Source organism: Heteronotia binoei, chromosome 5, assembly GCF_032191835.1.
Source record: "Heteronotia binoei isolate CCM8104 ecotype False Entrance Well chromosome 5, APGP_CSIRO_Hbin_v1, whole genome shotgun sequence".
Lineage (NCBI taxonomy): Eukaryota > Metazoa > Chordata > Lepidosauria > Squamata > Gekkonidae > Heteronotia > Heteronotia binoei.
Genome location: NC_083227.1, coordinates 89,802,194 through 89,829,847, shown reverse-complemented (window position 1 = coordinate 89,829,847; position 27,654 = coordinate 89,802,194). Strand labels below are relative to the sequence as shown.

The 27,654-nt window shown below is 40.3% G+C and overlaps 1 protein-coding gene across 11 annotated transcripts in view; it reads left to right on the top strand.

The window, feature by feature from the left end:
* The window catches only part of CACNA1D (calcium voltage-gated channel subunit alpha1 D), a 384,077-nt gene that overhangs the window by 129,021 nt on the left and 227,402 nt on the right, over window positions 1-27,654 (top strand). For all 11 annotated transcript variants that reach the window (XM_060239786.1, XM_060239787.1, XM_060239788.1 and 8 more), the window contains exons 4-6: window positions 16,394-16,533; window positions 21,864-22,006; window positions 25,014-25,166. In XM_060239786.1, the coding sequence (XP_060095769.1) occupies window positions 16,394-16,533; window positions 21,864-22,006; window positions 25,014-25,166 (436 nt within the window). The remainder of the gene's footprint in view (window positions 1-16,393; window positions 16,534-21,863; window positions 22,007-25,013; window positions 25,167-27,654) is intronic.

Below are 27,654 nucleotides of genomic sequence, written 5' to 3'. Positions count from 1 at the left end.
GTAGTAGCCGTTAGGGATGGGCCCACTCTTTCCAAGCGGGGATGGACACAGGCAAGGAAATTGTGGTTCAGTTTGCAAACTGAAGCAGCTCAATTCTTGAACAGGATTGTGAACCAGTTTGAATGGAAAACACCCCCATGGGACCCTAGAAACTCTAAAATTGAAGGGAATCTCCAGCTGACTCTCTTCTATGTGCCCACCAAGTTTGATGAAGATTGGACCCATTGACTGAGTTGTGTACCCTCCCCCCCAAAAAAAACAAAAACAAAAAACCAAGGTGTCTCTGGACAGTGCTTTTCAATGAGAGGTCATGCACTGGGTTAGGAATGTACAAAACAGACTCTGCGGAGCTAGAGGCATCCACCTTGCAAAATCCCTCCTCAGGATGTTCCTCCATATGCCCAACAAGTTACATATGGGTTGGATTGGGAGAGGTTCATGTTATGGACCTCCAAGCAAGGGGCTCCCAGGAAGGTGCTTTTTGGAGAGATGTTGGGCATGGAGCAGGGAGAAACTGGAATGTATGGGAGCAGAGCAGAAAGGCAACCCCAGGCAGCAGAACCTCAGAAAGTGGAGGGGTGGGTGGATGTTAGAGATGCACAGGAAGGGGAGAACCCCAAGGCAACAACTGTAACTCCAGGAGATAGAGATGTGCATTGGAGGAATCCCCAGGCAGTGACTATGGAACAGTGCAGGGAGTAGAACCCCAGAAAGTGATAAGGTGGTTGTTAGGAATGCAGAGGAAGGAGGCAAATCCAATGCAATGACTGTGGAAGTATTCAGCAAAAAGTGTGTGTGTGTGTGTATGGGAGCAGTGTGGAAAAGAAATCCCAGGCAGCAGAACCCCAGAAAGCAGTGGGGTGGGTAGGTGTTAGAGATACACAGGAAGGGATAGACCCCAAGGCAATGACTATTGATTCAGGCAAGAACCGCAGAAGAAAAGGGTGTGTGTGTGTTGGAGGAGAGTAGAAAGGAAGCCCCCGGCAACAACTATGGAACAGGTAAAGCAGCAGAACCCCAGAAAGTGGTAGGGTGGGTGATCGAGATGTAGAGGAAGGAAGCAACCCCAAGACAACAACTCTGGAATAATTGGGGGAGGAAACCCAGGAAAAAGCGTTGTGTATTGGAGAAGAGCTGATAGGGTACCCCAAGCATCAGAACCCCAGAAACTGGTGGGGTGGGATGAGTTTTAAAGATGCAGAAGAAAAAGGCAAAGCCAAGGCAATGACTGTGGCATGATTCTGGCAGAAAACCCAGGGAAAGGGGGGGTGGGATTTGAGATGGAGAAGAGTGAGGGAACCCAAAGCAGTCACTCCAGAGTAATCCAGGCATGGACAACCCAAGGAGACGTGGGAGGGGATAAAAAGCAGTAGCACTCTTTGCAGCATGGGAACTAAGGAAGGCAATTCCCCTGACAGACTAATGTTGATGAGAAATCTCATATGGCAGTGTGTATCATAGCCAGGAGATCCAGCAACACACACACCCCCAAGCCCCAGCAATGCTATTTTGCTAACACAAGGACACCCAGAACTCTCGAAGACCTGTCACAAAGACAATGGGTTCAGCTCTATCACTTATATACACCCCCTCCCATCATGAGGAGTGGAGACGGACATCTCTGACTGGCAAACAGCATTGCCTGTCAAGCTTGGGAAGGTCCATATTGGCATTCCCAGGGTTGCAGAAGACCACTGCCACCAGGTGTGTGTGTGTGTGTGTGGGGGGGTTTGCATAAGTCTATGCGGGATTTCTTCTCTGAATTCTTCTGAGCTGCAGTAAAAAGCTTGGATATGTCCGTTCCGAGCACATGATTCTCGCAAACCTCGAACCAGGGAAAGTTCGGCCTGGGCTTCCGAGTCTGAACTAGTGTGTGTCACTCTGTACATCCATTGAGAGGATGTAGGTTTTACCGCATTCCTGGAAATCATGGTTGACTTCTGGCCACCCCTAGTGGGGCTTGGACATTCAGAGAGGTGGCTTGCTATTGCCCGCCTCTGTGTCTTGGCCTTGGTATTCCTTGGAGATCTCCTGTCCAAATACTTGGCAGGGTCAGCCCTACTTAGCTTCTGAGGTCTGATGAGATCAGACTTGCCTGAGTTACCAAGGTCAGGGAGACAAAACTATTCTCTTCCCATACGTTCCCCAGAGAGTACTGAGATCGGGAACTCAAAATCTCCTTGTTGTCCCCGGGCCAAAAAAAGCCCATTTGAAAACTACAAGGGATATGGCCTTCTCCGCAATGGCCCCTTCCTGGTGGAACCAGCTGTCGGAAGAGGTAAGGGCCCTGCGGGACCTTGCTCAATTCCGCAGGGCCTGTAAGACAGTCCTCTTCCGGCTGGCCCACAACTAACCGGCACTGAAACTTGAACTGAGTGTAGCTGTAAGATCGCTGTATGGTTTTAATATTTTAAGTTTATAACCGTGATAAATGTCTAGTTTTTTAACTATGTAAATTATGAAATGTTAACCTTTATGCTTAATTTTATATTCTTATGTTAGTTTTTATATGTTGTAAGCCGCCCTGAGCCGCCTGGTGGGAAGGGCGGGATATAAATTACAAATAAATAAATAAATAAAAATAAAAATTCTTCATCTGCCCAGACTTTTAATTGAGGCTGTGGTTGTGACTTTAATTCCACTGCTATTCCTTCAGTGCTATTGTTACTAGAGTTGTCAAACTCTAGGTGGGGCCTTAAGTTCTTCCAAAATTACAGCTGCTTTCCAGACTACGGGAATCAGTTCCTCTAGAGAAAATGGCAGATTCAAAGAGTTAACTCTATGGTATCCCACCCCCTCTGACAAAAAACAAACAAACACTGCCTTCCTCAGGTTCTGCCCTCAAATCTTCAGGAAATTTCCAACCCAGAGCTGACAACTCTAACTGCTACATGCACATGATCCATGTGGATAAAAGTGAATTATGTGCCTCTTTCACAGGGACAATACCATCAATACAACCTGTGTGATTGGTCCCTGATAAGGTTATAATAGTAACATAAAGTCCCTAGCTGCATCAAAGAAAGCAATCCTATGTAGCTGCATCTGGAGGGCACTTATATCACCACTACAGCATACTTTCCAAAATAGTTTACTTTGTTTTCTCTCAAGCAATAGCACAGGGATGGCCAAACTGCAGCTTGGGATTCACATGTGGCTCTTTCTTGAAGCCCCCACTGCCGCGTCAACTGGCTTGGAGAAGGCATTTGTCTCTTTAAATCATGTCTCCAAGCCAAGCCAGCTAGTGGCTTGAAGAGTGCATTTTAAAGTTAAAGTTGCTTTCTTTCCACCTCTTGCTCCCTTCCCTCTCCCCAATCAATCTTCCTTCCTTCCTTCCTTCCTTCCTTCCTTCCTTCCTTCCTTCCTTCCTTCCTTCCTTCCTTCCTTCCTTCCTTCCTTCCTTCCTTCCTTCCTTCCTTCCTTCCTTCCTTCCTTCCTCTCTTAAACAACTGACATTTATTCTATGTGGCTCTGACATTAAGCAAGTTTGACCAACCCTGCAATAGCAGAACTCTATACTGAAATCCTATTAGTTTTCATTTTAATTTCTTGACTGAATGGAGTCTGTGAAATCACTGATATTTCCTGTGTTCAAGTACAGAGGAAGCCATATGCTTCACTGTACTGGGGCCAATGACCAAAACGAAATGAAAATTATGGGGGGAAATCGACTTTTTAAATAAAGGTCTGTGTTTCCTCCTGCCCCCTTCAAATAAATGTTCTCTGTTGTAGTTTTGCTGTCAAGCCAACTTATGGTGGATCCATAGGGGTTTCAAGACAAGAGATATTCAGAGGTGGTTTGCAATTGCCTGGCTCCATGTAGTGACACTGATATTCCTTGATAGTCTCCCATCCAAGTACTGAGCAGGGTGGAATTTGCTTAGGCTCCAAGATCTGACAAGATGGGGTTTGCCTGGGCTATCCAGCTCAGGTCTAGAAGCGCCATTTTAGTGCTTTTATTTTATTTTTACCACTTTGTCTTCAGCTAATATGCTATTGCTTTACACACAAAAAACAATCACATAAATGGTTACAAGAATCCATACTTCCATATGAACCTGGATAATAGGTAAGATAATCTTATAGACATCTTGCTTTGTCTTCAGAGGTGAGGTGAATGGCTACCATAGGCAGGACTTTTTCTTTATAGAATTATTTCTTTGCTTCACTTTGCCTGGTGCACAACCTTATGACTTCAAGCTTCTGGCTGAAGTTGTTGTATTGAACCAGAATTTTTGTGACATATAATTTTGTTGATTAATATATATTTTTCAACAAGAAAGACTTTGAGGAGAAATTACGATGTTTGGCTGCTACAGTAGGAAAATAACTTCTTAGAAATAATAGTAGCAAACTGCTAACATTTGGCAAAGCAGAGAACCCATATTTTACATTGAACGAGACTATTGGAGATGAATTGCATGGTGGTTAGCAAGTCAAATAAATTAGATATCTCTATATCATTTGCCATGCCTTATTGAATTATTTATTCTTTATTACCATTTTATTCTTTAATACCATTTACCATACCTTTATTGAATTATTTATTCTTTATTAAAGAGGAGGTTGAAGGGGGACATGATTGCTGTCTTTAAGTATCTGAAGGGCTGTCACTTAGAGGAGGGCAGGGAGCTGTTCTTGCTGGCAGCAGAGGATAGGACTTGCAATAATGGGTTTAAGTTAAGGGTGGGAAGGTACCAGATGGATATTAGGAAAACCCTTTTTTACAGTAATAGTTGTTTAGCAGTGGAATCAGCTACCTAGGAAGGTAGTGGGCTTCTCCTCACTGGCAGTCTTTAAGCAGTCAGGGATGCTCTAGGCTGATCCTGTATTGAGTACGGGGTTGGATTAGATGACCTGTATGGCCCCTTCCAACTTCATGATTCTCTGATTCTATTTTTAATGCAAAATATAAACAAATTTCAGAAGGTGCACATTGATGTTCATATTTGTATATTTATATTTGTTAGTTCACACAATTTCAAAACACAAAAATGATCAGAACTCAAAGTATCAATATTAGGACTTCTATCCTAAGAAGTCAACAGCTGCAATATCAGCCTCAGTATCAGCGCTCCGTGTGACAAAAATTGCTGGTATTGAATATATTGGTCTTGTGTAGAAAGCTGAGAGTTTGGCTATCTGGCTGGTTGTACCAGCTGCCTAATGCATCAGTAGATACCCTGCCTGGCCTATTAGAGGATATGTCTGTCTGGGCACTGGAACATCTCAGGCTTCTAGTGTCGATGCCAATGGCCTGGCTTCTTCTAAGGCTAAGGAACTAGTGTCAATCATTGTGGTTGTTATGTATGTAGGCTCAATTGAAGACTAATGGGTGTTCCTGCCTGGCTCATTGGAGCCATACAGACTGAGCTTGGGACTTGGGAACAATGGGCAGCAGGATCCAAATCTCTGCTTTTTAACAATTAATCCAACCTTTATATCAATATGAGCAATTTCACCAAATAAACATACTAAGAATAAGAATAAATCTGCTATGCAATAAATAAATAAATAAACTCTTTAGGATTGATCCAAATGAACTGTATATTTACCTAAAATTTTAACAACACCCTTCCTTCCTTAGGATCTCCCTTGGTCTTTTAAAATCACACATCAATTCATTATTAATAATTCCATATTTGTTTACCCACAAGGAAAACCAGAACTCAGGAATTCTTCTTCCCAAAATTTAAAAACTTTTGGATTCCTTTAGTTTTTATATCCATATTACGCCAGAGAAAACCAACTTAGTGTAACCCAGACACCACACTTTGCCTTTTAAAATCGCATGTCAGTTCTTATTGAGAGTTCCATATCCAGCTATCCACAAAGAGGGAAAAAATTCAAGATTTCCACATCTTAATTAGCTGGCCGGGATGCACCTTCTCTCTTCTCAATGTGGCCTGCCTTCTCAATAATGGGAAGAAGAATTCTGCGCCATTTCTTCCACTCAATCTTGATTTCCAGTCTTGTTTTGTAACTGCGCCATAAGGATCCATTTTGGTTTTCTTTTGTTCATTTCGGAACGGATCACTTTCCCATTCTAATTCCACAGACGTCACAGAATCTCTTTAGCACTCAGCTCATGTAGATTTGAAAGTTCGCTAGCTTTCAGCATAAAAGCTCCCATTTGCTTTCTAATCAGCTGCATTAATGAGTCAAGATCCTGTTTCAGAGAAGTAATATTCCATAATATATCTTTTTTATAAAACATTTCACTTGGCAGTGCCATTTTTCTCTGTCAGCAAACTCAGTCTCTGAATCCAAGTTGAAAAGTAGCTTAAAGATCCTGTTAAATTGTCATTCCAAATCAGCTTCAGCTGAGATTTCAAATGTTATCATTTCAATTGCAGTCAGACAACAGGGACAGATCTCTCTAGAATATATCTCATTTTTTTTTTAGATCATATTGCAGCCAAATAGTCTCTTTAACATATGTCCAATTATAATCCAGGTTGATTTAAGTATTTGTATTCAATCCAATTCAAGTAATTATTGATACTTAAGATTGCTCTTTGACTTTTCAAGGCCTCATTCGCAGGAGAAGTAGGTGTATAATCAGCCTCTATCCCTTCCTTTGAGCTAGCCACTCGTTATGAACTTTTAAATTTTAACTGTCTGAACTTTATATTATTTTTGTCATGATACCTGTGTGACCTTGTAATCCACCCTGAGTACAATTGCAGGGAGGGCAAGATATAAATAAAATAATAAATAAATACATTCACTATATCAAGAAATTCATAGAATCATAAGAGTTGGAAGGGAACTCCAGAGTCATCTAGTCCAACCCCCTGCACAATGCAGAAAACTCACAAATACCTCTCCCTGAATTCACAGGATCTTCATTGCTAGCAGATGGCCATCTAGCCTCTGTTTAAAACCTCCAAAGAAGGAGAGCTCACCATCTCCTGAGGAAGCCTGTTCCATTGAAGAACTGTTCTAATAGTCATAAAGTTCTTCCTAATGTTGAGCCGAAAACTCTTTCGATTTAATTTCAACCCGTTGGTTCTGGTCCTACCAGAATAATGATTTGCACCATCCTCTATAGGGCAGCCCTTCAGGTACTTGAAGATGGTGATCATATCACCTTGTCTCCAGGCTAAACATGCCCAACTCTTTCAACTTTTCCTCATTGGACTTTGTCTCCAGACCCCTCACCATCTTTATTGTCCTCTTCTGGACCCATTCCAGCTTGTCTATATCCTTCTTAAAATGTGGTGCCCAAAACTGAACACAATAGTCCAGGTGAGGTCTTACCAGAGCAAAGTGATACCATCACTTCACGTGATCTGGGCACTATACTTCTTTTAATGCAACCCAATATTGCATTTGCCTTTTTAGCCACCGCATCATGTTCAGCGTATGGTCCACTAAGACCCCGAGATCCTTTTTGCACATACTACTGCCCAGACAAGTCTCCCCTATTCTATAACCATGCATTGGATTTTTCTTACCTATATGCAGAACTTTACATTCATCCCTGTTAAAATTCATTTTATTGGTTTTAGCCCAGTTTTCCAGCATGTCAAGATCATCCTGGATCCTATTTCTGTCTTCTACTGTATTTGCAACCCCTCCCAATTTAGTATCATCTGCAAATTTAATAAGCATTCCTTTTATTCCTTCATCCAAATCATTAATAAAGATGTTGAACAAAACAGGCCCCAGGACACATCCTTGAGGCACTGAACTTGTCACTCCTCTCCAAGAGGATGAGGAACCATTCACAAATACTCTTTGGGTGCCATCTGTCAACCAATTACAGATCCACCTAATGGTAACAGGATCCAAACCACCTTTTACCAACTTGTCAACAAGGATAGTATGTGGAACCTTATCAAAAGCCTTACTGAAATCAAGATAAACTATGTCTACAGCATTCCCCTGTTCCAGCAAGGTAGTCACTTTCTCAAAAAAAGAGATCAGGTTAGTCTGACATGACGTGTTCTTGAGAAACCGACGCTGGCTCTTAGTAATCACAGCCATCCCTTCTAAATGTTCCAGGACTGACTGATGATTTGTTCTAAAACTTTTCCAGGTATAGATGTCAAGCTGACGAGTCGGTAGTTACCCGGATCCATCTTTTTCCCCATCTTAAAGATGGGGACAACATTTTCCTGCCTCCAATCTTCTGGCACCTCTCCTGTTCTCCAAGAATTCTAAAAAATAATAGCCAGAGGCTCAGAAATTATATCTGCAAGCTCTTTTAGTACTCTTGGATGCAGTTCATCTAGCTCTGAGGACTTGGTTTCATTTAAAGAAACTAGGTGTTTATGTACTACCCTTATGCTGATCCTAGGTTGGAACTTCATACCCTCCTTATATGTTCTGTTTTTGCCATGTTGAGCACTGTTTCCCTCAGAAGAGAAGACTGAGGAAAAGTTGGAATTGAGCAGTTCCGCCCTCTCTTCATTACCTCTTACAATTTCACTTTCCTACCCTCGCAATGGGCCTACCATGTCCTTGCTCTTTTTCTTACTCTGAACATAAGAAAAGAACCCTTTTTTTTTGTTGTTTTTATTATCTTTGGCCAGCCTAAACTCATACTGAGCTTTAGCTTTCCTAACTTTTTCTCTACAAGCACTGGTGATTTGTTTATATTCATCCTTGGTTATAAGGCCCTCCTTCCAATTCCTAAAGGAGTCTTTTTTATTTCTCAAGTCTTTAGAGAGCTGTTTATGGAGCCAGCTTGGCTTCTTTAGGCTTTTTCCATTTTTTCTTCTCATAGGAATCATCTGTGATTGTGCTTTCAGTATTTCGCTTTTAAGAAACTCCCACCCCTCTTGAACTCCCTTCTTCCTAAGTATTTCTGACCATGGGATTTTACACAGCATAGTTCTAAGTTTATCAAAGTTTGCCTTTCTGAAGTCCAACCTATAAGTTTGACTATGTATAGCTTTCACCTTCCCTAAGACTGTAAATTCCAAAATCACAACTGCCCAGGGTGCCCACTATTTCCACTTCTTCAAGCAATTCTTCCTTGTTAGTGAGAATCAAATCCAAGATAGCAGATCCCCTTGTTTCTTTCTTCACTTTCTGGAAAAGGAAATTGTCAGCAAGACAAGCCAGGAATGTACTTGACTTTTCATTTTTAGCAGAGTTGGACTTCCAACAGATGTCCGGGTAATTGAAATCTCCCATGATCACTGTATCCCTTCTCTTGGAGAACTTTGCAATCTGTTGTAGGAGTATCTCATCCAAGTCCTCTGCCTGGCTTGGTGGTCTATAGCAGACCCCCACAATAATATCACTGTTTTTTCTTACTCCTTTTATTTTTACCCAGAGATTCTCAACTGAGCTGCCATGCTCAGTTTCACATATTTCCTCACAAGTATATACCTTCTTCAGATATACTGCTATGCCTCCACCCTTTTTCATTTGTATGTCCCTTTTAAATAAGTTGTACCCCTGAATCCTAATATTCCAGTTGTGTCATCCCACCAAGTTTCAGTAAGGCCTGCTATATCATTTGAACAGTTGAACAGTTCCGCAGGGCCTGTAAAACAGCCCTCTTCCGGTTGGCATATAATTAATTGTGATCGGAATGCCTGAATATTAAATCTTGAACATCAGATTATTAAATACTGGAAAAATTTGAAGGATTGATTAAGGGAAAGGTAGCATAGTGCATATTGATGTGAGTTTTATGTATTTTTATGTATTTTATGTATTTTATTATATAATTATTAACGTATTTTAAACTGATCCTTGTTAGCTTTTTGTGTTGTGAGCCGCCCTGAGCCCACTTCGGTGGGGTAGGGCGGGATATAAATAGAATAAAATAAAAAATAAATCATAGTCTCCTTCCTTTATTTTGACGTCCAGTTCCTCCTGTTTGTTTTGCATACTCTGTGCATTAGACATCAGAATCCATGTTTTATGCATCCTGAGAGTTTAGTTTCCCTACAAGTCTGCAAGTTAATATTACCTAGCATATGCGCCACTCTGCAAATCTTTAGTGTTCTTATCCCCAGTTTCTGGCACCATATGAGGCTTTGAATTATTGTCTTGCTCCCCCATACAATTTAGTTTAAAGCCCTCCTTATTAGGTTAGCAAGGCTGTTACCAAACACCTCTTTTCCTACTGCCATAAGGTGCAAACTATCTCCTGATAGAAGACCACCATCTCGAAAGCGTAAGCCATGGTCCAGAAATCTGAATCTTTCCTGATGACACCATTGACGTAGTCAGTCATTTATTGAAGTATTCAAATAAATACTTTCTTGTCCTAAGCCATGGCCTTCAACAGGAAGAATTGACGAGAACTGTGAGGAAAAGCCCCCTACTTTTCATACATGTGAACATCATGATCACCAGCATGGTTGCCAGGGTGCCTGGAGATTTGACTCTCACACCTCTGCTCTAAGAAGTGGACTTTGCTTACAGTTTCTAAGGCTTATATGGCAGCTTTGCATTCTACATCTCTGAAGAGTGTTAGCCAGAACTACAGACCTGCTCCAGCTGCTTCTTGTGTGCCCAGTCTTGGCCACTGCAGTAGAAAAAGCCAGGCCACCATGTTTCCAGCCTGGCTCCATGGACCTAAAGCTAACAACAGCAGAATCCATCTTGCTTTCCTGATCCAAGCATACCCTGCCAGGCTAGACTCATTCCTTCTTCGTGGGAAAGTCACACGTACACACCCTGAGCCTGCAAGCAACCCATTTACCTCATGAATGGATTAATAGCTCCACTGTTGATCCTAATTGCTCAGCAATACCAGAACAATAAATCTTGCCCAGCAGAAGATGAGAAAGAGGAAGGACATCTCCTGTCTCCATCAAGTCTTTTGTCTACACCGGGTGGTACCTAGGCCAGCATTTGATTCCCTATTGTCACCTTCCCAGCTAATCCCATTTAATCTTAAGTATCCAGCCATTCCCATTCTTACCCCAGTCTAATACCTTGGAGCCGCCCCAGGCAGCATTGCAGCTTGGAAATTTCCAGCTTCACCAGACTAAGGTGAAGTTCATTGGTCAAAACTGGCATCCAATTAGGTGTCAGCAAGGGATGTCCAGCCTCCTTGGTCATCATAGAGCCTCCCCCTGCTCCTCCCAGCACCTAAGGGGTCTAAGAGAGTCTATTTAACCTCTGACCCAACTCCACTCATGTGTGCCTTCTATTCAGCAACCCACCTTCCGCTGTCTAGATCCATCCCCAATTCTGGCCACAGTTTTGGGTCCATTTCCCCTGTCCTCTCATGTCGCCATTGGAACCTTCCTGGAAGAACTACGATGGTAAATATCGCCCTGTATGTCTACCCTGATATGTGTCCCTATCAATCTATCTATTTTTCCTAGTCCTGTATGAATGTGTGAATGTTTTGTATTTTACCTTGTGTGAAGGAACTACTATTCTAAATAAATTACAATTGGTTTTTACTAAATTAGAGTCCTTTATTGAGCATTGACCATCTGAACGGTTGAGCCTGGTATACACAGATAATAAAAGATTCCTTTTTGGGGCTAACTGTCTCTCAATCTAATTCCCCAATCTCATTTTGAGAGCAGTTTCCCTAACAGAACACAACCTGTGCACCCAGCTCCTTCACCTTCTGATCCAGAGCCACATAGTCTTTTTTGATACGTTCAGGGCTATGACGAGCAGTATCATTCATTCCCACGTGGATCAGCAAGAAAGGATAGTAATCCTTGGGCTTGATAAGTCTTCCAATCCTTTCTGTCACATCCAGGATGCGTGCACCTGGCAGACAGCAGACCTCTTGGGATGACAAGTCCGGTCGGCACACTTTGGGCTCCATCCCTCTGAGCAAGGAGTCTCCAATCACCATCGCCTTCCTCTCCCTATATTGGGGAGCAGAAATTCCAGGCTTCTTATCTGCAGGATCCTGAGAAACTTTGTTCATACTTAGTGGAGGCTGGGGAAGTAGCCCTTGTCCCGATGGTTCAGAATCAGTTACTGTGGGGAGACCCTGGAACCTATTGCTGAGCAGCAGAGGTTCAGAACATCTCCTGATTTTCTTTCTCCTTCGGGTTACATTTTGTTTTTTCTTCCAATTGCTGGGATACCACTTCCTCTCCCTCCTCTTGTCCTTTCAAGAGTGCCTCAGCTTCCTTTATACACTGCAGTGTGGACAATCATGCCTCCAGTTCCTGTATCTTCTCCTCCAGCAGGGCCACTAACTTACACTTGCTGCAACTGTAAGTGCTGCTACTCTCAGGTAGAATACAAACATCCCACAGTCTTTACATGTCACTGCCTCAGCTCCCTCACCAGCCATGCTGCTGCAATCCATTTCAAAATGTCTTTATCTTGACTTCCCTGTAAATTCCACTACCAACTGCCACTTAAAACTACTTGTAACTATCCATCTTTCTACAGAACCCCCAGGCAAGACCCCCAGGCTTAGAGCCACAGGCCAAGAACCCTTTGGCACTTTCCCTTCAGCTTGTGCCTCTGGCAAGGATGAGCCTTGCAAATTAAAGGCTCAAGCCCCCACCCACCTGTGACTCAACAGCCAGAGCAACACACAAAAGCAATCAGAAGGGTGGGGTCAGCAGCTACCCCCAGGCAAACAAGTTCTCCTCACTCAGCAACAGCTACACAAAAGCAATCAGAATATCCTCTCCAGCAGGCTCCAAGCCCTCACACAGTTCCCTCCCACAGCAACCCTAGGTAATGCTCCCCAGTGGTTTTAGAAATGCAAATCAACACTCACCTTACCGGCAGTTCTATCCCAGCTCCAAGCACCATTAATTGTCTGCTGTAGGGTTGCTAGTGTCATGATCCCTGATGAAGGGGAGCTGGAAGGGTTAACAGACCTGGAAGAGTTGCCAGCCAGTTCCTCAGCTGAACAAACAGCAGCTGGCCCATCAATCACTCTCCAGGCACCAGTGTCAGCTGTTGATGATCAATCTCCTCCAAGTTCTCCTCCTCCCATCTCAAGAGTTTGAAGCAGGCTCTGGAAAGAATTTTCAGAGCAAAGACATGAGGCACGCCGATGCTTCAGATCTCTCAGCCCTGAGTGCTAGCAGAGTTACTGCCACCCAAGGAGCAGGCTGATTGAGGCTTCTATATAACTCCCACCAGGACCTGGTAACCTTGTGGAAGCAACAAGTCTATTCTCTGACTTGCATCCACTCTCCTTCCTGATCCTGATCTGCTTGATTTCCTTGGCACCCTGACCTTTTGGCTTTTGGACATTGAGTTCTGATTCCGGTTTGTGATTCTGCATTAGTGACTTGGCTTCTGGACTTTGACCTTGGACTGGCTTTGGACTCCTGCCTGCCTGCACCCTGAGAACATGACAGCTAGCCTGAGTCTGGCAATTAGTTGAAGATTTAGCACACACAGGTGTACTTATTGGTTTGACCTGGAAGTTATGTCATTGTGTTGGACGCTTGTCTGGTGTTCATTCAAAATGCTATGTTATAATCAATAACACTAATCCCTGTAATTTCTTCCTTTACATGCTTAGCTGAGCACTGGAAGGCAGAGCCAGCAGGAGACAGTATGTGTGTACAGATGTGTGTACTTGTAGAATACTAGTGCAGTTGGAGGCAGCACTTGTGTTGCTGTATAATTTTTGCTGATTGAAGTTCACTGATCTGCTTTAAAAGCACATTTTTTTAAAAAAATTAACCGAAAAAATCATCAGAGGAATGTTTCTCATCTAATCTTCTTTGCCCCTACTGTCATAAATTTAATAGACTGACTTTTTGCCTTGCATGAGTCACTTCATCCTATAGGGCTGTTCTGTCTTCATTCATGGATTTTCAAAATTATCACCCTATGAACTTAAAAATAATAACAATCCAGCTCTAAGATGTCCACACTGCAGATAAATTAAGAGGGAGAGGAGGACCCATAATATATAACATAATGATTTAAAGATTTTGGAATATTTTATTTTGAAACCATTTTGGTGGAACTCTTTAACACACTTTCAGTACTTACTTCATGTAGTGACAGCTTTGCATATTTTTTTCTGAAGATTTGGAAAATACAAAGATAAATGATGACTAATGTGCACCATCTGCCTGGAGAAATAAAGATTTCTTACTGAGAACACAGTTTCTGCTAAGCTGATTTGCTTAGAATAAGGAAGCATACCCATACCTCTGCTATGAAAATCAGGTCTTAATGCCTTCTGACAAGTTTTGAAACAACAGTGTAGGTGCTGGGATAACATTTCCTCTAATGGAGGTCAGACGTATTTTTTTCCCTTGAACTTACACAATAACTTTGGAATTCTTCAAACTGCTGGTATTATTTTTAGAGCATCCTATGGAACAGTTCTGTATGTTTTATGTTTCTGATACCAATGTGTTACTGATATGTACTGAATTTTTATAGCTTTCCCTTCAGCAATATGAATTTGGCTGGTACAGAGCTGGATCCCTTTCTCCAGCAGTGGATCTTGCATCCTTGTTAATGGCAATTGAATGTTGTTGTTAGTGAGTGAAACTCTGGACTGATTTCATATAGCACATTTGTGACTTATCTTACAATCGTTCCATGCTGAATGTGTGAATTGCCTTAAATGAAAAATGCTAAGCCGGAGGTGTTGGATGATATGGAAGCCTTTGTCCCTAGTCTAACTTGCGCTCATGTTTTCTCCAGTGAGCCTTCCCAACTTTATCATCTAAGTGGCAGAGGAAATAGTGAGGAGGAGGAGAAGAATCCCATTTAATGTGTAACATGAAGAGGGTAGGGCTGCTTCCTGGGACATTCCTATAAGTGTGTATTCAGTCAATGTGATACTCTTGCTTGGCCTACAACCCCATCAAGCTGCTCATCCCCATATTTATATATTTATTGCACTTATAAATCCTGCTCTATCCCGTGGTGGGCTCAGGGCTGCTAACAACATAAATAAAGTACAATAAATATATAATTAAAACCAGTTCAATAAAACAAGATGGCAGCAAAAACATATATTGCTCAGAGCAGTCCAGAATGCTTCCTGTTGGATATTAGCAGGATAGATAGCATCTGTAAGCTTACTGTGGGCAGGGGAGATTGAGATGGTAGAGACATCTGCCACTTCAGCCGAAGGTCTGGCAGCACAGCTCCATTTTACAGGTCTTGCAGAACTGTAACAACTCCCACAGGACCCTGATTTCAATAGGGAGTGCATTCCACCAGACCAAGTGTCCATCTTTTGGGCAGGGGCCACCAGTAGATGTTGATCTATGGCGTGCAAGGCCCTCCTAAGGCATATATAGAGAGAGACAGACCCAAAGGTATGCTTGCTCTTTTAAAAGCCATCACTGGACTTGAGTAGGGCTTTGAAGGTCAGCACCATAACCTTGAAGTGGACTTGGTACTCAATTGATAGCCAGTGCAGTTAGTGCAGCACTGGCTGAATACATGCCTACACAGATAATGCCATCAGCAAGCGAACCGCCCTCTCTTTATCTCCTGTTATAATTTTACTTTCCTGCTCTCTCAATGGGCCTACAATGTCCTTGGTCTTTTTCTTTTTTTACTCTGAACATAAGAAAAGACCGCTTTATGTTGTTTTTAGCATCTTTGGCTAGGATAAACTAATACTGAGCTTTAGCTTTCCTAACTCTTTCTCTACAAGAACTGGTGATTTGTTTATATTCATCCTTGGTTATAAGGCCATTCTTCCATTTCCTAAATGAGTCTTTTTTATTTATCAAGTCTTTAGAGAGCTGTGTATGTAGCCACCTTGGCTTCTTTAGGCTTCTTCCATTTTTTCTTCTCAAGGAATCATCTGTGATTGCGCTTTCAGTATTTCGCTTTTAAGAAACTCCCACCCCTCTTGAACCCCCTTCTTCCTAAGTATTTCTGGTTTTATGAATAATTGGTAAATTGGTTTTATGAATAATTGTATATGGCTGTCATCCTTCTTGGCACATGTTTGTACAGTACAGACAAATAAATATATACATTTCAGGGTCTTTGTTTTTCACGTTTTAGGGCTATGCAATTAATAGATACTCGTAGAACAGTAAATTGGAGGGAAAATAATGAGTTAACAATATTACAGTTTAATCCTAAACTGAGTTATTCCAGTCCTAAATCTATGGAATTTAATGTATTTTGATTGGCCTAACAGTGCATAGGATAGTACTATTAATATGCTAAAGATAGTTTACAGTGAAATCATAGGAGTATTTTCTTCAGAATAAGTTCCATTGAATAGGTATCAATAGGATTCTGAGTAGACCTTCTTAGGGTTACTCTTTACATAGGTATGTTATTTCATTGTAGTAAATGAATTAATCATTCGCTTAACACTCATTTAAGTAGGTGTCTGGGTTCCCAGACTTGAATTTAGTAATCTGACAAGAAAGTAATGATATGGGTATCATTGGATAGCGACTCAAGCATTTTGTTAGATAGGAACTCTGGCTCTGTTCATGATTGCTGTTTAATTGTTTGTTCTCTTCTGTTACAGGAAAAAGTAGAATATGCCTTCCTGATAATTTTTACAATTGAAACATTTTTGAAGATTATAGCATATGGATTATTATTACATCCCAACGCGTATGTTAGAAATGGATGGAATTTACTGGATTTTGTAATAGTAATTGTAGGGTAAGTTTGGTTTTTACTTTTTCAAGGAATCTGGAAAACTTCTAAAACATTCCAATATTATATGCACATTAGTTAACTGGAGAAGAGATCTGTACTCCTTTTCAGAGTTGTTAACCTTCAATGTTGTTGGCTATGCAGGCCTTAGACATCAGAAACTAATATTTAAATTTCTATTTTGACTATCCTTACTTGACTAATCTTCTATCTCTAGCTTGACTATGCTTACATTGAGTAATCTTCTTGGGAAGAAGAGAGAGACTGCAACCCTATTGTTTTCTCTCGGATTTCTCAGTAGCTGCTGCCAGTGTTATCATCATGGCATACTTCTGGAGGATGATTGGAATATGTATCAAGAGTACAGGAGTCTAGTGGTTTCCTCCAGATTTTGTTAACCAGTTCCAGAAGAAAACTAATGCTAGAAAACTTCACAGGGCTCTCTTTATGTCATCCATGCTCTTAAACATCTGGATAAAACTACTAGGAATGAACATTTGGAGTAAAATGTCATCAGTAAGCTGATAATAGCAGCCCCATGGTGCAGAGTGGTAAGCTGCAGTACTGCAGTCCAAGCTCTGCTCACGACCTGAGTTCAATCCTGGTGGAAGCTGGGTTCAGATAGCCGGCTCATGGTTGACTCAGCCTTCCATCCTTCCGAGGTCAGTAAAATGAGTACCCAGCTTGCTGGGGGGAAAGTGTAAATGACTGGAGAAGGCAATGGCAAAGCACCCCATAAAAAGTCTGCCATGAAAAATGTGAAAGCAGTGTCACCCCAGAGCCGGAAACGACTGGTCTGGGATGGGGGGTTACTTTTACCTTTAAGCTGATAATATACAGGGGGCTACCTTTACCTTTAAGCTGATAATATACAGCTTTTTTCTCCTTTTCAGCAATTGGACAGTGGAATTTTGAATAGCAGATTGAGGGGGGTGGTAATAAGTTAAATGAGGGAAAATATACTTAAGTCCAGAAAAAGCTTAGGGGTTATATGTTGTTGATGCTGAAGGTGATGGGGTATAAGGAATCAAACAGATCTAGATTGCAGCTAGGGAAAAATATTAGATCCATGTTTACAGATGAATGTACAGGTGTCATTGGTGGTGCATAGCCCCTTTAACCAACTTTTGGCTCATGAACGTAATACAAGATTTGATTATCACTCAGAGATATTGCTATGTTTAAAGAGCTGCACTAAGCAAGACCACCCTTTTGTGTTAGAAATGTTAAATGTTCTGTTAAATGATTCTTGGAACCAATGTTCCCTCTAAGCTGTGGAGTCTTGTGAGTACGAATTCTACTTTACTCACATTAAAGTGGTGAGCTGCGGCTTAATTTAGTTTGCTCTGGGGTCATTTTTCGTGAGCTGAGAGAAAAATGTGTGAGCCAGAGGCTAAAAAACTGCAAGCTTGCTCTCACTAACTCAGCTTAGAGGGAACACTGCTTGGAACCATGATCTTCAAAAATAGAAGGGATGAACAAAGCATCTGTTTTGACAAAACTGAGATAGAAACTGATGTCAAAAGGTAGGTATATTTTAATGGAAGATTCACTGAGTGAGTTTACAGTTCAGTCCAAAAGCATTGGAATTGTGTTGGGTATGGATCTGTTGCAAATTTGCCCTTCCTCAGCATTTTCAGAGTTGTGGAATCAGTTTATTTTCTTCTTTACATGCCTTAAATAATCAGGATTTTCAAGGAAAGGTACTGTTATCCTTGGTGGCATCACAGCACTCCCCCCTTTATTTTTTGTGCATGCTTATAACAATATATCCCTTTGCATCTAAGAAGCACCAGTCCCAGAAGACCTACCATGCTATATTTTATCTTGCCCTCTATACATAAAACCTGTAATCAAATTTCCTACAATGCTTTTAAGTGGCTTAATTTTTTTCTCAGACTCAGAGAAGCTGCTTTTTCTTCTCTCAGATATTGGCCCATTTGTCTCTTATAGAGTATCACTCTTTGTTTTAGCAGTCAAGAAACTGCAGGCTAGAGCTGTATCTAAAGAGAGTAATGTTTTTATTTGATTAGTATTTTTCCTAGATTGGTTTAACATAGATGTTTGCAATTATATGTTATATGTGTTAGATTGTAATTGCCTTTGTACTTAGGCAATAAACTTTAGCATACTATAACAATATAGCATGGCTATATTTTTTATAACAAAGACACTAAAATATCAAGATACACTTGTAATGATAAGTTGAGCTGGTTCTCTGAATTTCCAGCTTTTATTTTTTAAAAAGTAAATCTCTAGTCCAGGGGTGTCGAATTTATGACGGCCAAATCTGACATAAATGAGACCATGTTGGGCCAGGCCATGTCTCGTTGGGCCAAACCATGTTGGGCTGGGCCGTATGTATCTATTTAAGATTAGGTAGCAGAGATATAAACTTTATAAAGGACACAGACAAACACAATTAAAGGTTTTTTGTTTTGTTTTTAAAAAACCCTTAAAATAAAACATGCTGAAAACATTAGCACTCGTTGGCCTTAAAGATGCTTTCTGTGTATCTCTCCCATGGGATCTAGCAAACTGAGCAAAGGAAGCTCTAGCTCTTTCCTTCCTCCCCAGAAGGCCAGGAAGGAAAAGAATCTTAGCCAATAGAAGGAAGAGAGGCTTGGCTCAGTAGCTCTCTGTGCAACTGAGAGAGCCTGGAAAAACAAGCTCTGCCTCCCCACCTTCCTCCCTCAGCCAATGGAGAAAAATAGAGGCTTTTGCTCTGTAGTACCTGTGTGATTGAGCAAGCCTTGCAAAGCAAGCTGTTATGCAGAAGGAAGCAAGAGAGAGGGAGAAGGAAGCAGATGACAGCCAGTTGCTCGAGGGACTGATTCGGCCCCCAAACACATGTCTGACACCCCTGCTCTAGTCCTTTCCTTGTGGAGATGTGCATTTTTCCTTGTATCTCTGCAAGGGAAGGATCTAGAGACTTGCTTAAAAATCTTTGGGGAGAAGAGAGGGAGTGGTTTGATGATGATGACCAACCAAGGCAGAAATGAACACAAAAAAATGAAGGCAATTCAGAATTGGTTTCTAGAAAAAGACTGGGGTGAAAGGAGTCTCAAAAGTACCCCCCCCCCAAAAAAAGGAAGAAGAAGCAAAAACTAAAGGCATTAAAATGCATTTGGAAATTGGGATACACCTAAGCAGTATGGGGTAAGAACTGACAAAAAGCCTCTTGTTTGTATGAGAACAACCCATAGTTGGTGATTTGAATGAATTACAAACTTTTTTTGGTGAGAATATTTATATATTTATTTAAAACTTTTTCATGCTGCTTTTCCACCTGAAGAGTCCTCAAAGTAGTCAATATTTCAAACATTAAAAATATTTCAGGCATTTAAAATTCAGAATATTAAAAACAGTATTAAAATGCAAATATATAATTTATTTTATTTTAAAAAACAAAAATATATAAATGCACAAGGAGTTCTAATAAGAGTTAACAAGGCAATATCAAACCAAACAAAAAATCTTTACTTTTTCACAGAAGACAATGGTGGAGACAAAAAAAAAAATCTCCCTGGGGAAAGAGTTCCAAAATTTTGATGCCACAACCAAGAAAGCCTTAGCTCACGTCACTACCAGTCTAGCCTCTGATGTCAGTGGTAACTGAAGCAGGTACTCTGAAGATGGCCAGAGTAGTTGGGTAGGTTCCTATGGGAATAGGTGGTTTTTAAGTAGTATAGGGCTTTAAAATTCAATACCACCACCTTGAATTGGATCCAGAAACAAAGTGGGAGCCAATACAGGTGTAATAAGACTGAAGTGATATGGTCCCTACAACCCACTTCAGTCAGCATTTTGGTTGCATCATTCTGTACCCACTGTAGCTTCAGATAGTGTTCAAGGGCAGCCCTACATATAGATGTTGCCTGGGTGTGCACCACAGTGACAAGAGCTTACCTATTTAGGAAGGACCACAGCTGGCTCACCAGCCAAAGCTGGAGAAGGCAGTCCTGGCCACCAGTACCACCTATTTATCCAATGATGCCAGTGTCCAGGAGCACCCCCAGGGTATGAACCTGCTCCTTTAGGAGGAATGCAACCCCATCCAGAACAGGAGAGATCCCAATTCCCAGATCAAATCAAACCTCCCCCAGTAGCACCTCTATTTTACCAGGATTAAGTTTTAGCTTGTTAGCCCTCATCAGTCCCAAAATGACTTCCAAGAACTTGTTTACAGTTTCTGTAGCAGGAAAAATAAAATTATGTAGCAGGAAAAATGCCTGTTCTGTCAATTAAAGCAGGTGCTATGACAAAGAGGCTTGAGGCGAAATCAGGAAAAACAGCCAAGCTTTATTTGATACATACGTACGGGCTCAGACCAGGATGGGCATCTGAGCAACGATCATGGTGGCGCGCAGGCCTTATATCATCTACACATTTGCATGGGCTACATTGAAGCAAGGACTGGTTACTCTGAAGTAGACCTTCATTGTGGTTCTCAAGGGATCTGATATAAGCCTTCAGTTAGATTCGCAACCATCTATATCCACCAGTTCCATTTAGAGTGAACTGTGCAATCTAAACCACAAAACATCTGTGCTTAACCACACGCTGCTGCTGGTCTCGCTGAGTGGTGTAGCAACTTTCCAGTTCCTCTTTCTTCTATATGTGCATCATAACTGTCAGCTAAGCTAAAGCTTTCTTTTATAGCAAGTAATTATCAGCCAATATTTGGACAAGTCCAGACATGTCCTGGTAGGCCTTTCTGCTAGTGATCCTTGTATCCTAATACATCTTTTCCCATGGTTCTAGATACCCTTTCCAATATTTCCTTCTTGGCTCCTGTCACATTTCCACAGTCTCCTGATAGTGCTAAGTGTCTAAACTTATTTCAGAAATGCCGCCATCCATTTATTATATAAATTAATTGTTACATAGAAATGGAGACAAAATCCCATAGTATGGAATAAAAGCTCGGTACCACCAGTCCTGAAGTGTGGTATGCAGTTTGATCATCAACCCTTCTTTAAACTTTGTTTGTGAACATTAAAAAGCTGTCACTTACATTAGTCATAATGTGATATTCAACTCTTGATTGATTACATCACATCAATAAACAACATTAAAGCAAGTGCTGTTGAAAATGCAGAGGGAATGGCTTATTGGTCACACTCAAGCTAAAAGATGCTGGAAACAAATAGTGGGCCATACCATGTCAGAAAAATCACAAGTTACCTTTTAAACAATCATGGAATTATTTGAATTATTTGATATTTTAATATATAAACCTTAGAGTTAAAGGGCTTTCTGGAGTATACAATGCAAAAAGTCTATATTTTTTTCTAAGTGGAGGACGATGATATATTTTTTATTTTGTTCACCAGGTTGTTTAGTGTCATTTTGGAACAATTAACCAAAGAAGCAGAAGGAGGTACCCATTCAGGTGGTAAATCAGGTGGCTTTGATGTAAAAGCCCTAAGAGCCTTTCGTGTGTTGCGACCTCTGCGGCTTGTATCAGGAGTGCCCAGTAAGTCACTTCTCAAATTATTTCACTGCATTTACGAAAAACATTTTTTAAACATTGAGGCTGGCTTTTTCTCCCAGACAATAGTCTTCTCCTTTTTTTAGAGAGTTAAATGTGAGGACATAGATTCAGGCAGTCTGAAGTAGCAGAACAAAGTTTGAGTCCAGTGACACCTTTAAGACCAATAAAGTTTTATTCAAGGTATAAGCTTTTGTGTACAAGCACACTTTGTCACTTGTGAATAAAACTTGGTTGGTCTTCAAGGTTGCCACTGGACTCAACTTTGTTCTGTTACCCATCTATATCTGTAAACTGCATTTGGGGAGTGTGCATACCCATGAAAGCTCATACCTTAAAACTCTGTTGGTCTTAAAGGTGACACTGGACTCTAACTTTGTTCTATTTCTGTGCCTTTGTTCTGCATCATTAACTGCCACTGCTGCAGTCTGAGAAAACACAGTATTTCATTATACAAGGACATGTATAGGTCCTATGAATGGCTGTGGAAAGGTATGGAAGAGAATGAGACCCACAACTGCAATTTTCAGCACCACATGTGTCCAGTTAAGGCAAATCCCATGCTGCTACTTTGTTCATGTAGTGGAATTATTTCCTTCCAGAAAATGACCTCAAATCAAACACTGGGTCACCTTGAGGCACTCACTTTCCTTTCAGTTTCTGACACCCTTCATAATATCACACTTCTAGAGCAATTGTTTTCAGAGTACCCTCATTCAGCAAATCACCTCTTGTTGCTTATCAGATGTCACATCCTATTGATTGTATTCTGATATTGTGTAGTCCTCCTTGAATCTTAGTGAGAAAGGCTGACTCTAAACAAAGTAAATAAACAAATGTGCAAAAGAGACTTATGAATCTATCACAATCTGGATTTTGGGATCCATTGTTAGGCACTCATTGCATGCAGGGTAGTGATCAAGCTTGCTGAGTCAGTTGTCATCCTGCATTAAATGATCCATCAATGAACAATGGAGGTATTTTTTTCATTTATTTACACTTAATTTGTTTCCATTTTATTCCTTATCACACCCATTCATTTTCATTATTATATTTTAAAACACATTATATTTTTGTATTATTGTACCATTTCACTACAAAGAATTGTGCAACAAAAATAAAAAAAAATAGGATTAGAATCTAAAGTAGCTGTATAATCAAAGAAGCGCCCTCAAGCTATTGAGTTAGAAGTGATTGTGAAACACTGCAGAACAGATGCATCAGAACAATTATATGTTTGACTCTGATGACTGGCAAGTTTCTATGTCAGTTACATAATCTTCTCTTTCCTAATTCTTCCCACCTCTGCCGTCTCCTTGGTTCTCTAACTAGTCTTCCAGACATTAGTAATGTATTTCATTCAGTTATATTTCCTTTCTGCTTTATTGCTAACAATAAAAATGAATGGTGATTTTTTTGATCTCTTTCCTTGTTCATTTGGAAATTGGTGTACGCCCTTTCAGCTATGTAGAGAAAAATGGTGATGTTCTAATACAAGAGCTACTGAAAAATGGCTCCTAGGAGAACAGTGTGTAGACTGCTGTTCTAGAGAATGAAAACTGGACTGCTAGAACTGGGAAGAACTGCTAAAAGGAGCAATTCAACAGAATCAAGTGGATTTATATATAATCCTTTCTGTTTTCATTCATTGCTGTCATTTGAGGATGGTTTGGATTGAATGAAACCTCTCTTTTGCATCTCTTGCATTTAACATTTGATCCAGAAGCAAGGTCATAATGCTGTGTTTATTAGACATAATCTGTTTCCATGGAAATGATGGTAATTGGTACAGATTTAGCAAAATTACTTCAATGGAGGATCAAGCAATTGTGGGAATTATGCCATGAGTGGAGAGAAAGCTTTTTGATCAAATGCAAAAAACTCACTGTCAGCAGACCAATACTTCTAATTTTGTATGAACACTTTTATTAAGCACTTTAAAAACAAAGTGGCCAGATAATTTAAAAAGCAACAACAAAGCTCACCAAAATGACCCTCCCAAACCAACTAAGCATCTTGGATTATTGAGCTCATAGTACTTACTCTGAGCATGAACTTTTTTGTGTAGCTTTTGCAGCCCTGTTAGATCAGAGACACACTACTCTGAGACTCTTTTGTAGTTAAATTGTAGTATACATATTGCAAAAGTGAGACGTTCCAAATTCTTATGCTAGGTCAGAGGTGTCAAACTCATTTGTTATGAGGGCCAGATCTGACATAAATGAGACCTTTTCGGGTCAGGCCATGTCAGGTTGGGCTGGGCCATGTCAGGCCAGGCCATGTGTGTACCTATGTAAGATTAGGTAGCAGAGATATAAACTTTATTAAGGACATAGGCAAACACAATTTAAAGAAAATATGCTTAAAACGTTAGCACTCATTGTTCTTAAAGGTGCTTTCTTTGTATTTCTCCCATGGGATCCAGGGAACTGGGCAAAGGAAGTTCTAGCTCTTTCCTTCCTTCCCCAGGGGACAGAGGAGGGAGAAGCCTCAACCAATAGAAGGGGAATAGCTTGGCTCTGCTGTGTGATTGAGAGAGCCTGGAAAAAACAAGCTCTGCCTATTCCCCTTCCTCTCCAAGGGAGGAGCCTCAGCCAATGGAGAAAGTAGGTATTGCTCTGTAGCTCCTATGCAATTGAGCAAGCCTTGCAAAGCAAGCTGTTATGCAGAAAGAAGCAAGAAATAGGAAAAAGGAAGCAGATGACAGCCAGTTGCACGGGGGCCTGATAGGCGCCCTCCGAGGGCCTGATTCGGCCCCCAGGCCGCATGTTTGACACCCCTTTGCTAGGTCCTTTTGTGTGCTAGTTCCATTTCCCCAAAATGATTCAGTGTCACATGAAAACAGGCAAATTCATGTTAGATGTATGTATTTTCTGAAGTATTTTATTTCTTGTGGTAATGGCCTTTGCTTGTACTTGTATATTAGCAGCTTCTAATTATGTGTCTGCAAAACAATATCACCATCTTTGTTCCTGCTTTTTTTTTTTAACAGGTTTACAGGTTGTCCTGAACTCCATTATAAAAGCCATGGTTCCCTTGCTCCATATTGCCCTTTTGGTATTATTTGTAATCATAATCTATGCTATTATAGGATTGGAACTTTTTATTGGAAAAATGCACAAATCATGTTATTTTGATGATGCAGGTGAGTAAAGAAATTGTTGATTACAAAAGGAACCAAACTGTTGCATCATAAACAGAACATTGTAAAATGCAAACTTTAAAATATTGAATTTAGTATAAGTATTGGTTTTCAAGCTAATGTTGAGAATTCAGAATTAAAAAACTGGGGCTGGTTGATAAATTGCACATTCCATAGAAGCATAGAAAACTCATCATTTGTGGTTTGCTGAGCTGGGCAAAATGTGAGCTCTCATAATGAGAGCTCATAAGCTCCAGCATTCTCTTCACTATATCACATTTTATTCTGCCATTCTCCCAGGAGCTTCCCTTCTCCAGTTTACCTTACAACAGTCTTGTTAGGCACTATGGACTGTGAATGACTAAGCAGTGCACACAAAAGCTTATACCTTGAATAACACTTTGATAGTCTTAAAGGCACCACTGAACTCAAACTTTGTTCTGTGCAGTTTTAAGCAGAGTCACACCCTTTTTAAGTCCTGATTTTTTATTATTATAAATTAAAACTGGGGTTCAGAAAGAGGACAAAGGGGAGTTATAGGAGTTGTATTTATTACTTAATCATCACAAGGATGAACAACAGAGTAAATATAGAACATGTAATATAAACATTTAAGATACATAATATTCAGTAGTTCCTACATACTATGCTTATTATGAAAGCCTAACATTTATTACCATTAGTTACTATTACTAACATTGATTATTCCATTACATGGTCTATAGCATCTTAGTATTACTGCAGTTATCATAGACAAATTTAGAGAGTACTTTTAGAGAGCATTTCTAAAAATAAAAGATAATGATAAAATAGGTTCATATATATGTCAACATTAACTTTTATGGTCTCAGATAGGACTATTTCAAGGAGTGTAGCATAATTTCAGAAAATGCTTATATATTTATACCATTATATTATCTATGACAACCTTGGTTATGTTAATACAGTTATATTACTGCCCAAGCTATCTTTGTGCTGATTATTAAAATTGGAGACAGCATTTCAATAACTAATACAAATCACTCATTTTTCTTGCCTTTTTACAAATATACCACATATGGTAAAAAGTACCTTCTGCCTCTTTAAACTTCCAGCAGGACTCTATATAGTTCTTGTCCATATTTTTTATATCTTTAGAAGTTATATACTATCAGAAGAACATCTTATACCAGTTTTCTCTCAATGCTTGACTTGCAGTAAATTTTGTGCCTCTCATTCATAAGTTTTCCCATTGTTGAAATGTTATTTCTCATCCTAAATTTTGAGTCCATTTAAGCATGTGCATTTTAACTTGTTCAGTTTCTGTATCATATTGATGTAAACGTTTGTAAATGCATCCTAGCAGGTGATCTTTCCGCTGAGTAATTATGTTTTCAAAATCAGTTAAGTCTCTTATCAATCAATCAATCAATCAATCAACCTTTAATGGCATGTAAAAACAGGTTAAAAGAACAATGGGTTGAAAAACAGAAAATAGGTTAAAATACTAGACATCAGGATTAAAGTACATTTACATAAGATCACAGTTAAATGGGACAACAAAACTGTTCCTTGTCTTAATGAATCATTTTGGCCCAGTACAGAAATAAGGCAGTGTTTACAGGAGAATATGTGAAATGGTTTCAGTAGATCCAGACTTACATGGACATAGTCTGGCCGGGTAGGGTATGTTGTGATATCTACCATATAAAACTGCTGATGGCATAACATCAAATCCTGCCAATGAAAAGGCCCTACGCTGTTGAGGACTTTGCAAAGAATAGAGATAGGAAGCCATATGGCCAACATCAAACGAAAACCCTAGACTCACGGGAGAACAAGTTTTATTAGCGGCGCTGTGGAGATTTTGTAATTCAATATCCAGAATTCTGACTTTAATCATACGAAATGCCTCTGTTTGTGAGAGCATGGATAATGACTCTAAAGATAAACCAACAGTGCTAATCTTTTTCTCGATGGAGTCTAGCCAATTAGAGTAACTAGATTCTGAGAGCATTTGAAAGATAAGACTGGAAGGATCGAAGTTATAGTGTATTCGCAACCAATATTTAACAGTTAAGAGCCATGCCCTAGTTTCAAGTGGGACCTGCCCCGATTCTAGGCATAGGGCTGCATAAGGCACACAACATGGCATTCCCAAAATTTTACGAAGAAATTTGGCTTGGATGCGTTCCAAGGAATAATCAAACGCACCAATCCATAATGGCATACTATATAGTAGTTGCGCACATGTTTTGGCCTTAAAAACTTTCAGAGCAGCCGACACAAATTGATTCCCCTTATTGTAGAAGAAACGACAGAGAGCCTGGACACTGGCCTTAGCCATATTAGTTGCAGACCTTCGCTGAACAGTCCAAGATGCATTGTATTGGAAATGAATACCTAGATACTTAAAGTGTCTAACCTGCTCTATTCTATTTCCATTAAAGTCCCATTTGAATAATTTCCAAGTTCTTGAGAAGACAAGAATTTTGGTTTTTTCAAAGTTAAG